At 36.5% G+C, this 16,710-nt stretch overlaps 1 protein-coding gene across 3 annotated transcripts in view; it reads left to right on the plus strand.

Moving 5' to 3' along the window:
* The window catches only part of CAMKMT (calmodulin-lysine N-methyltransferase), a 266,645-nt gene that overhangs the window by 186,889 nt on the left and 63,046 nt on the right, over positions 1-16,710 (plus strand). For all 3 annotated transcript variants that reach the window (XM_074537191.1, XM_074537190.1, XM_074537189.1), the window contains 3 exons: positions 2,605-2,679; positions 9,702-9,765; positions 15,166-15,297. In XM_074537191.1, coding sequence (XP_074393292.1) covers positions 2,605-2,679; positions 9,702-9,765; positions 15,166-15,297 — 271 coding nt within the window. The remainder of the gene's footprint in view (positions 1-2,604; positions 2,680-9,701; positions 9,766-15,165; positions 15,298-16,710) is intronic.

The raw sequence follows: 16,710 nt of genomic DNA on the forward strand, positions 1-16,710 counted from the left end.
AGCAGAATTGATTCCGATTCCCAGATATGCAGGGATGTATCTGCTTTCCAGGTGCAGGTGCAGATGTTTGAAGGCAGCTCCTGCAAATCTATGGAAGCAGGTAACAGTGCAGATAGGGGAGCCCTGAGTAAGCTGCTGGAACTGTTGTGGAGGTTGCAGCCAGTACTGCATTTCACATCTCTGGCTGCGCCTCCTTTACCAGTCACGCTTGCACTTAGGTAAAGATAGCATGCATAAATACATACAGCCTGTACTTCCATCTCTGCCACCAGTGTGCATGCATCCTGAGTCAGAGCAGGATCAGTCCCACTAGCGTTTATTGTTTTTACAAGTAATGTTTGGTTTACATGGTGATTTCCCTGCAGAAATAAAGATTTTCCTGTACTTTTGGAAAATACATGGCAAAGTTCATTTTGAATTGGTAAATTTTTCATTGGCCTTTGCATAATTATGATGTCTTCATGAATGCAGCTGTACTGAAGCTAGAGACCAAAAGCAGCCCGTGTAGTAGGTCAGAAAAAGGGAGAAAGAGTGGTGCCCTTACTCTCTCCTTTTAGCAATATGGATGCCAGCCATGTTGCACCACTGCTCATGCTCCTGGAAACTCATCAATTCATACTTTGCTCAGCACTTTGGTTTATGAGCTTTTACCTCTTGACACAAACTCCTCTGTGCCTATAGTAGGTGTGCACAAAAAATACTGTGTTTCAGGTGCCCAGCAGAAAGTTGACAATAATGTGAGGGAGGGTGGTTAGGTTTGGTTTTGGTTTTTTTGCAATAGGAGGCACCCGTGCTTCCTTCCCAACTGCATGTGTGAAGGATAGTAAACATATGGGTTAAAAAAAATCATAATTCAAATATCTATACTGGTACTGATCAGATCTCTGTTTCTGTAGCAATGAGAACCAAAGGTGGCCTTTTAAGGCTCACAGTTCTTCTACCAATTTCCAGTTCTGCTTCAGGCTTCTTAAAGTATTAGAGTGCGTGCTTTAAACCCACAAAACTTACCTTTACCTAATTTTCACCATTCTAACCTAAGTTTCCACGGAAACAGGGTTGAAAAAGCCGCTGGTAGCCAGCAGGCAGCCAGCAGCTGAGAGTGAGAACTCTCCTTTGTCACTTTCCACTACTGGATGCCTGCTGCGTGCCAGTGTGCAAAGCTACCTAGGCTTCTAAAATCTGGATTACTTTCAATTTGAGGGGGAAAAATTAAATTAATCTACTCTTTTCTGTCTTTGGATTGTCACAGTAAATTCCAGGAGGGCAAATGGGCTAATGAGTCCTGATCTGTTCGGTTACATTGAGCCCCACACAGTCAAAGCTTTGCCAACCAACTGGGCCTCTCCTTTCATAATTTCCGTGTTTTAAAAGCATTCTGTCTCAAATTTTGTGGCTGTGGACATGTACATGCATATTTTGGTACCTTAATTCTTTATGGCCCTGTGTCTATTTATCTACATAATTATGAGCCTTTTTTGCATACAGCATAGTAAATGTACAAAATTCCCTTTCTTGTATACTTAGGGAACATTTCTGAATGAACACGTTACAAACTGATCCTCGGTTAAATATTAGGAGTAGGATGTGAATGGAGATGGCTTTTAACCAGAAGTAGATTATAGCTGCGGGAAGACTAAAGGGTCTATTTGGTCAAGACTCATACAAAACTGAGATAAGCATGCACAACCTGACAAGATCAGATTAGACCCTTCCCCCACAAATGCTCTTCCCATAAATATTTATCTACTTTCTATTATAAATAACCAGGAAATGAAAAAGGAAATATTCCCTTTTTTTAAAATAGCCTAGAAATAGAATTGCAGCTTCAAATGTTTGGGGTAATGATATTTAAAGTATGCAGTAAATTCCAATACTAGTTGCTATATTTTAGATGGGAGTAAAGTACTGAAATTCCTTATGGCAGCTACATAAATCGACAGCTTTTATAAACAAAGAAGAACTTTGTACATATGTGAATTTTTGCCTACCTCTGGGTATCTTGGAATTAAATAGTTTATCACCTGTGAGAGAATAGGTGTTGACAGAGTCAGCACTGCTGTATTTTTGAGCTTGCTGGAGGCAACATTACTGGCATTGAAGTTAAGCTTGGCATTTTTTCACCCCATCTCTCCTCCCTCCAGCCCAAGTGAATGCTCACTTCATCAATGAGAAACAAACTGAATTGCCTGCCAGTTGTAACAGAGATCCATGAAATCAAATCTATTCTGCAGATTTGTTGGTGATTCAGGTTGTCGGTCCTTTGACTTCACTTCTTTATGTAGTAATGTTAAGGGGTAGAAAACTGAAGCTGTGCATGTGCCACTAATTCAGAAATGCATATTTGTTGGTGATCCACTCATCAGAATCTGAGTGGATTGCCTTCTGCTGTAATGAAAAATAGCTCTTTAGCTTTGAGATTTATATCCTTAAAAATGTACAGAATAAGATTTTTGCATTCATCTTTGAAAGTAACAAGTTTGCACTTTTTTAAACACTTCTGTTTCATATAAGAATAATATTAATACTTTAAAAATCTCAAGATGAAAAATGTAAGTCCTTTTTTCTTTTTTCTTTTTTCTTTTTTTAATCTTTTTTTTCCTCTAGCATTTTACGATGGGATAATGAGACAGATGTCTCTCAACTGGAAGGACATTTTGACATTGTTATGTGTGCTGACTGGTAAGTACATAAAAATCATAAAACTCACGTTAGAAAAATAGCTTTGCTGGAGTAATTGTACTGTGCTGCTTGCTGATGGCTAAGCAAAGTCAACAAATGAAGCACAAAGCCACCTTAACCTCAACAAATTAATATTCATCTCCATGTGACAGTTATAAGGTAGTCTTCTATCACACAGTAACTTCTACCACATTATTTCCCAAAGATTGATTTTGAGAAGCATTTCCATTTTCTGGAATTGCCTCTGTTTCATGCTTGACGTATCAGTAAATGGACGACTTAGGCAAATTGCAAATAATTATGGCTCAGTGAGGAACAGTCTGGAGAAAAGGGAGTTTATCAACACAAACAGCTCAATTAGCTTACTTCTTAGGAAAGATCTGACTATTGATATAAGGGGATATATTTTTTGCTCCCTGGAAAATCTTTCCAAGGAAAAAGAGATTTTCAAACCATTTTTTCCACCTCCACCATATTCTGTTCCTTAAATCTATTTGACATCAATATCTGAAGGTATAGGCTTTATATTATTTACACAGGCAGATGTTAATTATAAGATAATTTATGGTAAGAAAAATAAGAGTTCAGCACTTAATTTATGAAAAGGTAGATACATGTAGCAATATGGTATCTTGTTTAATAATTTATGCAAATAGATTTGATTATTGACACAACCCTTTTCTGATACTGCATTTGTGGGATTGTGCTGTGCTGTATTTGCTGCATGCTAGCTTTAAAAATGGTGCATTACTAATTATTTGTGTTATATAAATGTAGACAGTGTGAAAAAAAATAAAGCTGTGCAATTTTTATTTAGGAGAATAGATATTTTTAAACCAATCTGTCTTTCCTTCATGGATATTTGCTCTTGACCCATTACATATCCAAACAAAAAAAAAAAAAAAGCTGTCTGTGTTTTGTGGCTCGTAACTATTGTGAGAGATGAAATTCTGAAAGCAGAGACTTCCTAGAACTGCTCAGTTCAGCAAATTTATGTACCTTACCTAGAAATAGTTAAAGGAAAAGGCAAGGGAAGTACAAAGCTGTCTATTGTTTTTTAAAACAATGTTCTTTTAAAATGTCTTCTATTCCTCTAAAGCTTTTGTTTTTCTTTCACATTATGCTATTAAAGCTAACTCTTCTATTTCACCAAGTTATTGGTTTTGTATAGCTCTGGAGAAAATGTGTTTAATGATCTTTTGCCTTTTTCTAACACCTATTTGTTCTCAGAATGCAACAGTGCTTTGTTTCCCTTAGCATTTAATTTCAGAAAAGTTCTTTGTTCCCAAAAAGGACAGAGGAGGGTTTCTAACTAATCGCTGATAATGTGCCTCAGAAATGCATCATCTGATTAAAATAAGGAGCTAAACAACACCATATGATTTCAGCAAGTAATTTAGTAAATGCCTTCCTCACCAAATATTAGAATGGATACTCCAGGTTTCATTGCACAGATGAAGTTAATGCTGGACAGGATTAGATCAGATTAAGTATGAAAGTCAGATCAGAGTGCTGGCGGACATGAGCAGGAGGGCAGCAGTCTTCTCGGAGGCTTAGACAAGGCTCACATATGGATGTTCTCCAGATTATGTGGGTGAAGCAAGGTCTTGCCAAGAGATTTAGAGTTAAATTTGTTCTTCACACAAATATCAAAACAACCTGGCTGTGCTGTCTCTTGTATTCTTGATACTCACACCATGTCATCCTATTTGTGCTGGGAGTACAACAGAGTGGAGCGAGACTTAAGTTGTTTTTTTCAGTAATATTCTGGCCTAATACCCCTCCCAGTCTGTTTGAAAGTAGTGTAGTTTCTTTAGGAAACAAAGAATCAGACATGACAGGTAAAATACATAATGCATTTGCAATCCCTACATTTTGTACATTTATTTTGAAGCACTTAAGATGCAGGTAAGTGTATAAATATTTATAGATTTCTAAAAAATAAATAGAAATGTGCAGGCTAGTTTAAGGAATTTGGATTTATTCACAAATTATTTCTGTTTTCTTATTTTAAGTGCTCACAGATATATGAGCATAGCATAGAGCTGAATAAACATGAAAATCCCTTTATTGTTTGTTTCTTTTAGAAATAATTCTTTTAGTTATGGACACTAGGTTTTATGGTATATGAAAAGGCTGAGGAAAGAAATGTTCCATGCTTTATCAAACTCAAATCTTCTTTTCATTTTCATGTATTTCTCTTCAGCGATATATAATCGGTTTGAGAACTGTTGGCAGGATTTTTGCTCTCTGAATTTTTTGGGCTGCCACTGAAGAGGAAAAAAGAAAATCTCTTTTCTTCTAGCTTCTCAGCTGAAACCTGACGTATGCAGTGATAAAAAACAGATAGAATAGATTTCATTTAGTTTAACACCATCATATAGCTCATTGTCAGTCAATAAAATCCGAGATTAGAACAGAGAACTAGAAAGCAAAAAATCTGAGTTCAAATATTAGGTACATGGATAAATTTTTATTGAAGTAGTTCCAGCAAGGGTGATATTGTCTGATTCTCTGAATAGCTAACCAGTGGTACTGCTTGATCCCATTTACATGAAAACAAGCTCTATTCATAAATATATTCCAAATCCACATGGAGATTCAAGTAAAAATGTACATGATTACAGCAAGCAGCGATATATTTATATTCATATATTTACAGTCAGACTTTCATAAACCTTGTGTGCAGGAGTGGAAAATAAGTTATTTCCCAGAACAAACAGTCTATTAGTTAACAGCTAAATTTAGTAGCTCAACTAGATTATAAAATAAATAAGAGGCAAACTATGAAAGCTAGTCATTATTTAACCATTCAGGATGTTGACAATAAAATAGTTTCATGGTTCAGCAGTTCCGAAATAATTTTTAAAATGTCAACTATTAGATAACAATAAGTAAAAAAATCAATATGAGACTACACTTGGAAAAAGGATACAGTAAGAAATAATACTGAAATAATGGAACCTTTAAAATATATTCACCCATCTCATATTTTTCAGGGGGCATTTTAAGGCCAAATGAGGGCTCTCAGAATTTTTGATTTTCATCTGACCTACACCTGTGGGATATAAAGCCAGGTGCTGGAACTGTGAGTTTGAATAGACAAGGAAAAATCACAGGTGCCTGGATGGACAGGCCAAACCCTAGACTCTCCCAAAGTTCTTGAGGGCCCCAGATTTTATAATTATTTAAATAGTGTACATACTCTTCTTTATTGAGGACAAAAGTTCTGAGATTTTTAGTCCAAAGAGAGAGTAAAGGCCAGTAGGACTGAGACAATAAAAAACTTTATCTTTCACATTATTGTGAAGCAAGTTTTCACAAATAATTTGATGTAGAGGCAAAATAAGTTTTAGAACCCCGTATTGTTTTGGAAATGCGTAATATCCTACTTTATTTACTTAGAATGATTCTATTCTTGAAGTTTGGCACATGCATAAGTATTCACATAACAGAGGCCAGGGGGAGCTATCCCACATTACTTTCACTGCTGAGATTTTTGCTGAAGTCACGGGGAGTTGTGGCCTTGCCAGGAATGTAGACCTGAACTTAAAGTATTCTTTAAATACCTTAAAATATGTCAATTTTGTCTCCATTAGTTTATTTGACGTATTATAAGGAGATCTTTTTGCAGGAATGCAGTAAGACCTCTGTCTTTCCATTTTAGGTCTGATTTCTGGCACACACTTTCAAGTGCATTGGAATCTGATGACACAGAAATAAGTCTTTTTAGTTTACATCACTCATGTAGTTGGAAGTGAACAAAAAAATAAATGGCTTTATGCATTAGGCACTACATATGAATGTAATAATATCTGAAGTACACCTGTAAACTCTTTTACCAATGGCAGAGCATGCAAAAAACCAAAAAGTTCACATCATAGCCTATAAAGCATATGTCTCTTGTTGTGAGGCAGAAGATAAAAGGATATTAGCATGTAGCAAACTAAGAATCTACCTTTTTTTTTAAATTTCTTTCCTTGTGGCTTACTGCTTCTCTGCAGTTTTGGTATAAACTTTCATTTTGGTTTTAATTGCAATTTAAAATTTTAATTAAAGAGTAAGAGAGTAGAGAAGTGACAATGCCACCTGCCTGTTCATCCAGATTTCACAGGTTAAGAGCATTGCCTAAACAAAGGCCAAATCATCAGCTGTGTTCTCACCTTTCTGTTGCTGTGATTTGAAACTTCCTTGCTGACCCAAGAAAACCTTGCTATTCCTGTCCTGAGCTACATAAACATGAAATATTACCGCTAAAGTAATGGCAGGCTTTAGCCAAATTTGAATTGAGGTGTGAGAACTGTGTGTGAGTGGTTTAGAACAATGCATTATTTAATTTTACTGAGCTGTTCACAGAATTGTTTAGGTTGGAAGGGACCTCTGGAGATCACCAAGTCTAACCTGCCTGCCAAGACAGGGTCACCTAGAGCAGGTGACACAGGAACTCACATGTTGTGAGCTTTGAAGGATGCTCTCAGGGACATTTTCAGTCTGCTGTGGTAATATTTAGTTATACAATTCTACTGGTAAGAAAAACTGCGTGACTTAATCCCCTTGCGTGGGCCAAATCCTGTGCTGTTCCTGTCTGCAGCACCGATTACCTAATGACTTCTTCAGGATTTTGCTCATTTAAGGCATCCCCTGACTCAGAGGGAGGATAGATATGTTCCCTGGAGTCATTGCATTGCGGTAGCTTTGCTTCCAGTCTTCTCTGCTCCTTCTGGTCAGAGTGCATGGCTCACAGAGCAACAGTTTGGAAACCACAGTATGAGAAACTATTTTCAATTGGAGCAAGTCATGTTCCCAGGAACAGGTCTCTTGGAGGGCAACTGTCTCAGGTTATCTGGCTTTTCTAAGCTAAGATGGATACCTTCTGTGCCACCAAAATATTTATTAGGTTGGACAGAAAAAACTAAGTTCTCAGACACTCAGCTTTTGGCAAACAAAGGTCTGTAGTTCTCATTGTAAAGGAACAAGATTGGTAGCAGCAATTGTGCCCCTATCTCATTGAAAAAAAAAAAAAGAGAATGGTATTCAGGTCCATGTAAAGGGGATTTTAACACTGCTAAGCTGCCCCAAGATTATGTTTCCACTACACTGCAATAATAAAAATATTATAAATGCACTTTTCATTCAGAATGTGCTTCTGTTTACACAGGATCCCAGGAAGTCTTAAATGTGCATGCTTGCGATGTTTCATGTTGAAAAAATTAATTACTTTTCACTATTCTTTTGGGAGAAGAATCATCTATTCCACTGCTTCTGCAGGTGGTTAAGTTCCCAGTGAAGTAGTGTCTTACATCATCTATCTGTATAGGGATCAACATGAGGTGAATGTCATTAAAACACCCAAGAGACAGCAGAGATAAGAGATGCTTTTTCAACTAATTAAATTTAGGCACCCATGTTTTCAGTAAAGTTCTTCCGGGAAAATAAATCAAGGCTCAGGGTTTGTCATCGTGCCAATTGCTCAAGTTCAAATTTTCTTGTAAACCAGGCTATCAGGAAAATTGTTAGCTAGTAGTTAATATTCTTGAGAAAAAATTCAAATCATATTTCTGTATTAGATGTTCTTCAACATATATAGGTATGTTGAATGTTCTTCAAGATGTATAGCTATCCATTCTACTATATTTTCTCAACAGTGTGGGGTTCTGCCAGTTTTTACTAATGAAGTATGGTCACTTACAAGTTTTGTTTTGTTTGTTCCAGAGCAGCAAAGATTCACCACGATTCTTGCACGGCTGCTCGCCTCTATGGCATATGATACAGTATTCTCCTTGGTAGCTGTGGAGTGTCCTTACATTCACACATCTTCTGTTCTTGATAAAAGGCCTGTGGTTGGCAGACTACTTTTTTCACTTCAGTGTTTCCATTTATTCTTTATGTTCTTTCAGAATTTCAAAACTGGGAAAAAAAATTACCCACATCTCTTCAGAAAAGAAGTTTGAGGATAAAAGGAAGGGGAATATATTAAAAAACCCATAGAGAATGGACAAAATGCCATGTAGTATGAAACTTGAACTTGACACAAGCTGGAAAGCAGTTTTGTTACAGAGAAAATGTGGGGGGAAGGAAAAAAAAGAAGAAAAAAAATCACATTATCTGTGGCCTGCTTGATAGAGTTTCTTATCTGAATCACCAATATAAATGCAGCCCACGGTAGTAAGGACTGAAAGGCATCAGTTGCTATCAGATGGTTGTTCACTAACCATTGTAAATGCACTCATCCACAGTAACTACATGTCCACAAATATCTAGTCAAGAGTGATTGGCACCCTGGCTGCCACTATTAGTATATACATTAAGGTACTGAGGGGCATGAAGAATGAATTATCCCCTCAAATCATGAGGTAATCACACCAAAATAGGGCTGAGCGTGTTGGCAACATTGCATGGGAAAATTGACTCTGCTGCTATCCTTGCGGGACCCATGCTGGAGATGAAGGGTTGCACTCTTGAGAGATGACAATTCTGCACAATCTGGGCCATTGTGTTTCAACAGCATTGGAGAGAGGGAGGAGGTAGGGTCTTGTAAATCTTTACAAGGATAGCTAGAGATAGATAGAGAAATATAGCAAATATGTATCATAGGTAACAATTAATGCCAAATCTGTGAAGGTAGAAGGGGAAAAAATACCCTTAATAGTAACACCTGAAATACAATAGAAAACATTTTCAAAAACTCCATCCCCCTTGTATATACATGTGAAATGCTAGCTTTTTGGGTTGATCTTCATTTCTGATACAGTATTACTTTAATAGCTAGTATGTCTGATTGGTGAATTTCAGCTATATAAAGACTTATTTCATGCTGATAATTTAGGTTTTGTTTAGACTGCATTTCCTTTTATGTCTTTTTAAATGTTAAAAGTACCCTGAACTGCATAGAAATGTAGACCACAGTTTCTCGTTTACAGCATTGTGTAAACATATGTAATTAGCCTTGTACTTATCTGCATTAGTATCATTAGAATTGAAAACCCATTTTAATCTGGATTCTGTTCTCTTCTCAATGTCAGCCTGTTTCTGGACCAGTACAGAGCTAGCCTTGTTGATGCAATAAAGAGATTACTCCAGCCCAGTGTAAGTATGTTTCTATTTTCTCCTGAACACTGGCTTCAGAATAATTAGTCTGTGCACAATGATTGAGAGAGTAATGGAATGGCAGGATTAATGTCATGTAATACTTTAATACTTATTATGTCCAACTTCAATTGAGTCTTCTAATCTATCAGATTCTTTCCTAATCATAAACTAGGAAACTTCTTATACTTGGCCTTCTGATAAGGAACACAGTGGGTAGTAAAATAAATGAAACCGCTTCAAAGATAGCGTCAGATTATTTTTATCAAAGCGTTTCTCAAGTATTTTCCTTTGATAATAATGTCTTCATATTAAAGTAAAATACGATATTGAAAGTTTTTATGTTGGCTTCTGTCATTTTTAATCCCTTCAATTGTAACCTTTGTCATTGTGTATTTATTTGTTATGAAAGAATATTTTTTCCTTTTCATTTATGGTTATATAAAATGAGCAAATCGCTTACATGTATACTGTGGCTTAAAACATTTTTCCATTAAGTAATCCCTGTGTTTACATGTTTTATACCTTAGAAAATAATGAAATTATGTTCTTCATAAAATGATTACGCATTCTACATGAGTGTCACTCAAGAGATATTTTATCAATTTAAATCTATTGGGCTGTTTACCTCAGAGAGACTTGCAGGCTAGAAAAACTCTGTTCCATGCAAAAGGGAAGATATCCCAAGAAGAAAAGAAGAAAACATTAAGTAATTGCTCTAAGTAGGATTTTGAAACAGAAATTTTATCATTCATGTTTAACATCCAAATCTTCCAATAAGGTAAACTTCCAATTTGAAAACAAAACACTTCATACTAGCAGTGAATTTCCAAACTGTATTTAAAATTTGTAGTACTTTTGTACTTTTTGTACAAGAGATTTGCTCTGTAAAAGGAATAGAAGACCCAAACGTGCAAAGGCTTAAGAACCCGAGTCATTTTAGTTGTGTAAGTAATCCCATTCTTTGCTTAGAGTGATCAGGTTTCTATTCTTGGTTCTATCATAGACTTTCCTGAGTGACCTAAGGCAAGTTACTTAAGACTGAATTATTTTAATGAGCTGTGGGGCAAGGCTGCCAGGAAGACAGGAAAAATGTAGCCACCCTGAGGAGAAGGTTACCCAGATATATCTGTCAGTGGCAGTAAGAAGAGGTTAAGCAGCTCCTGCTCAGAGTGATGCATTCTGACTTTCATGAAGTACCAACAGTTGTCAAGCTGCAATAATTTTTGGGACCACAGGTCATCTGGAACACAAACCAGATCCCAGTTTAAAGCAATACCAAAAAAATTTTTTTCAGCCCAGATCAATGTCAGCAACTGGTTCTTCAGGTATTCCCATGTGCCATTCTACAGGCTCCATGAAAGGACGCTGGGGAAGAAAAGCAAGAGTGGGAGGAAGAGAAGTGTGTAAGAGGTGCCCTGGTAACTGTGGAATTGTTAGGCTGACTTTAAGCCAAACCTGGCCTGACTCTCAACTCCAATCAGCTAATTCAAATTCAAAGAATACATCTTTATATTTCAGAGCATATGAGCTACACTCCTTTGTGAATGTAGATGGGGTAAAGGGAGAAGGCTTTTTCTTGCCTGTCTTCCTAATTATGTTTGCTTCTGCACATTGTGATCTATAGCATAGTCAGTGTCAATAACCTAGGACTTACTTGCTGTACATTTTAGGCACAGCAAATAGTTCCTACTTCTTTTCAGCAAAACTAACTTAAGAAATTCATGCTCCATGCAGGAATTTCTGTTGCAGAGCTTTGGACCCCTATCCAAAGGGTATTTTTTAACTAAATTCAGTTGCGTAATCTACTTTATGAATGGCTGTATGGATGGATATCCAGTTATGGCATGGCCTTGCAAATTACTGCAATTTTTAACTAAGAGGACAGCAGACTAATGTATAGGATGTGAGCTGGGAGTACAGACACTGAAATGAGCTCTTTTGTCCAAAAACGATGTGTTCAACTGTGATGCCTTTGAGCATATGTCTTCATGGTTTGAAAGACACAAATAAAAACGTATGCTCATTTGAGATACCGAAAGATGCCATCACAAGTATGAAATAGTTACCAATTTCACTGCTCTTGTTAACCTGTATAAATCTAAGGATAATGTCAGAGGGCACTTTACTAAATGGCACTATAGTTAGCCTTTTAAAGAACAAATGAATCAATAGAGTACTTATTTTCTAGTTGCAATAATTAAGAATAGTTTGTGGGCATTAGTTTATACCCAAGCTAAGGCATAAACTTCTTTTATTAAATTCACTCTTCTACAATAATTATTTTGTCTCAAATTTAGAACTTTCCATTTTGGAAATACTTTGACAAATTGTTAAAATTGACATACCTAAATGCAAGTCATTTTTCAAATATAACTAGGATACAACTAGTTTAGAAGAGTCTAGGGAAAATAACCAACACTAGCAACAGAAAAAGTGGAATAAACAGAGAATAACAGATATCCTTCCAAAGCTCTCTTGAAGGAGAGATTCAGAACACATAGTCCATTCCTACTGTTAATTAAAAATTTATCTGTGGTATTTCCTTTTTCAATAAGAATGATATTTCTGACTATTAGAATCCTTATTACACAGAATGATGTGTTCTGGTTAACTTTTTGTTTGCTTTGAAACCAGACTCTGATCATTCCCATCATCTGGTTCCTCTTACTGTCCCCATGGACCGTTGTGTTGGTGCAGGAAGAAGTCCACAGAGAGAAATGAGCAGCTCACAGATTTACTGAGGGCTGAATTTTCTATCTCAGTTTGTTACAGAGGCAAATGTCACCTTTAAACCCATTCAAAGGGTTAGGCACAGAAATATTACATTGAACAAATTTCTCTTGAATGGCTGTATCTTATATCTCTCAACCTATTTGACTTGATTTGCCAGCATTAGGAGGTTTTTATATAATTAATATTTACTTTTAATTTCAGTCTCAGAATAAGCATTTAGTTTTTGCATATTTCCCTAATTAAGAACAATTTTTTATCAAGACTTTGATTCCTCTGTGGCCTATCCATTCAAAATGCCAATAAAGTCAATTGGATGCTATTGAGCTGAGATTAGTACCAGCAAACAAGACCACATTTAGTAATAACTGATGAGTAAAGTCATATCCAAAATATGAATGACTGTCCTATTGTCTTACTGTAGCATTTTAGTGACACTTCAAACTATTAGAACTGGCATTTTCCTCTGTGTTTTTTATTTTCACAAATTTACTGAAAATGTTTTTCCATCTGAGGAAAAGCCATTTTGTATTTTAAACATCACTCTTTAAATATCATCCTAGGAGACACTTTTGAATTAGAATTAAACTTTGAATAGTCCATCAAGAGAAGAATCAGGGGATTGATTCTGTATTATATCCCATATTTATTAGGACACTGATTGCTGTACTCCTCTTTCAAATTTAATTGAAAGTAGTCTTCAGAGAATATGAGAAGGAATGGCTACATGGACTGTTGACTCCAGAGGGATGCTGTTGTGCAAGCACCTCATCAGAGCTGCTGGATCGGCGGCCAGTGTAGGGTCTGTAACCTCCAGCAGTCTCTGTTCATGAGGTTCAGTCACATCTAAAGCTCCAGTGTGGGTCATATGGTCAGTAAGCCCTGGATAAGGGACATTTTTCCCATTACAGTGATCATGAAAATAAGGGTCTCCAGAGGAGTCTTGGCCTTCTTATGCCATGAAGGGTTTCTGCAGAACAACATTCTGGGGAGCTGAGATGGCAGCAGGAGGAGCAGGATCCTCAGCTGAAGGCTCCCTTTGCTGCCCACTTCTGTCTGATGACATTAAAGCATGCCAAGGATGTGAGGGAACCGATTGTGAATTTCCTGTGTTTAATGTTTTCCATCCTGAGCTGAGCCTGTATTCAGACCTAGCATTTACATAAGCAATTCCAGTGCCTTCGGTGGGAGTTACACCCCTTTGCACCTCTTATTTTGCCACAGAATTAAAGCTACAGCTTCACAAATGAGCAGAAGTTGAGTTGGTTTGGATATTACCTTAAGACTCCCTTGTGCTTTAATTTCCCCCAAGAAAGATGAGGGTAACAGCATTTCCCTATCTCACCGAGCTGTTGTGAGAATAAATATAGTGTTGTGGTGTTAATGGTTGGAATCTTTTAAGTGCACATTAGCACCATAGGTACTGACATAGCACTTTTATTGCTGCCTCACTGTGCATTGTCTCGGTGTACGTGTGCGTGTGTGAGACACAGATTTGTTCCCTATTCTCCTCACTAAGTGTCTGTGTCAGCATTGTAACTTTCCAGCATTCCTATTGAAATTCTCTGTACTGATCACTCTTCCTGTGGCTTGCAGATTGCGTTTTCTCAAGCTAAATGTGCTCCCACAGCATCTAATCCTTTCACAAGTTTTTCAGATCCCCAAAACTGTTTTTTGTCTCTTTGCTTGATTACAGCACCTCACAAATTAATCTTAGCTCTCATTAACATAGAAGTTAACATGTCATTAACAGGAACTTACAGTAAACTTCATGGCTCCCCTCAGTGTGATATGCTGTTGGCTGATATTAACCTTTGTTTACAGCTCTTCAACCACTTTTTATTCCATGTGACAGGACACAGTATTCAGCCAATTAGAATTAATTCTGCAAATAAGACTTCAAGAGATGCTCTATCAAGTAGGTTAGGTTTTGGGCAAGTACTTTCCACGGAATGTCTAAAATCAGTTCAAGGTACAGTCATTTTTGTTTCCTTAAATACAGAAGGATGAACAAAAAATTAGGTAATGGACCATAAGGTATTGCCTGGGCATCATAAATGGCCTGATCATCTTGCAAAAACAAGAATGAGTATTCAGGAACATTAATTCTTGATTTAAATGCAATTTAGCAATTTAAGGTCAAATTTAGTTGCATTGCTCAGGTAGTTTAAAATACCTTTGAAAAATTAATGATTTGGGCTGATTTGCCTCCCATTTTGCCTTGTTTTATACTGTTGTAATTCCACTGACTGCAAATGAGAGGTACTCTTCTATGTGTAAGGGAGAAAAAAGAAAATAATTATTTACAGTCTTTGCATGATCATGAGCTAACAAATGGATTTTCCACTGAGTGCATGTTCTGTATCCTTTCTCTGTGTTTTATTTTGGTAATCCACAGACACCATTATTATATGAAAAGAAGCAGATGTATTGCAGTTGGCAGTTTCCTAAAGAAAATATTTATTTATTACTTTCTAGATTGCATTTGTTTAATCACAGAAATCTTGCAGATTTTGAACAAGTATTTGTGTTACCCTATTTTAGTATTTTAACAAGAGAACAATTGACTTTTCCAGCTTGAACATATTAAAAGCTTAGTCAGGTGTATGCTATATCTGGTTCCCTTCCAGTTTTAAAAATGTATAAATTCTCTTTTTAATGTTCCAGGGAAAAGCAATGGTATTTGCTCCACTCCGAGGGAATACTTTAAACCAGTTTTGCAATCTAGCTGAAAAAGCTGGTTTCTCTATCCAAAGACATGAAAATTATGATGAACACATTTCGAACTTCCACTCCAAGGTTAGTTTTCTGCTTGTGTTAGATAACACTTTAATCCACATTGCATTTTGAAGAGATCATGGTCCTTTTGGCAGGTAACCTAAATGTTTGATTAAAGTACTCCTTAGGTGTGCTGTTTCTGAACAGCTATTTTTGTATCTGATTATTTTGTGTGGTAGAGCCATCCTTTATCTCTGCACGTCTAGAAGAGTTTTGCAGAAGCATCTCCTGTTTACCCTTTTCATTCATAGAAATCTAATTTATGAGAGTCTTTTCTTGCTGTTGTTAGCTGCCTATAAATATACAGCACACAAGCATTTACATTTTAATAAAAAGCCTGCAACTTTTAAATAGGTTATATACTGAAATGGACTGAAATAAATGGGAGGTGAATGTCTAATTGTATCATATCGTACTGTAAATCCTTATCTCTGGCTGCTTTATGGCTGGGTCAGTTGGCAGCTTCAAACTGCTAAATCTCATACAGAATTTCACAGTTGTGGGGTTGTATGTCAGATCGAGGCGCTACAAGATTTAGGTCAAAAGCACTTATCTGAGTGTGATTTCTAAGCTTGCTTACATAAAACTACTGTTATCAGTCTCCTTTTTTATTATTTATAAGTGTGGAGTAATACAGGACATGGAGAGGAAGGCACTTCACAGAAAACTTTTTAGGAATTTCTTATTTTCCTGGAGAAGCGCTTATCAAAATCATATTTATTACTTGCAGTTCTGAGATCTTTCTTTCATACCTCAAAGAAATCCACTGTTGTAGGTCCATGTGACCTTAGACATAACCTCTTGCAATTTTCTAAGAACTGTCCCTGGAAAATACAGATGTTCAAAATTGAGGTGAAATGCCTTTTTTTTTTTTTTTTCTGTTTAGCACCACCATATGATAGAAATCAGATCATGCTAAAAAATATGTATGTGATGTTGTAAGGAACAAATACATGTTTTAATGTCTAATTTCATATCTAATAAAGACTCCCATTAAGGCTATCTAGACATATGTACATAAAATCACTTAATTTCATTGTTCAGATAGGTTTGAACCAGGCCACGTGAAAACCAAGTAAATTTCAGTCATTGTTCATCACATAAAGTGATATAAATGTAAGGCCCAATGTGATGGATGTTTTATTTGCCTCCACCTGAAAAAGGGCATGATTTTGATTATGTTGTTTCATGGTGGCAGTTCTCTTTCGTTATCCACATGCATCCAAATCAGCTCCGCAGCAGTGAAATGCAGGAGTAATAGTTGTTATCTTGAACCCAGAGATGGGTCTAAAATGATAGAGTAGCTTATTTTGCTTAGAAAACAAATGTATTCCATCTTCCTCTGGTTATATGTCTGCTACATTCCTTATAGTGGTGGCCAGAGCAGAGACCCCTCTGAAGTAGCTTTAAATTAGAGAGCTCTAGACATGCAGA

Source organism: Zonotrichia albicollis, chromosome 3 (assembly GCF_047830755.1).
Source record: "Zonotrichia albicollis isolate bZonAlb1 chromosome 3, bZonAlb1.hap1, whole genome shotgun sequence".
Classification (NCBI taxonomy): Eukaryota; Metazoa; Chordata; class Aves; order Passeriformes; family Passerellidae; genus Zonotrichia; species Zonotrichia albicollis.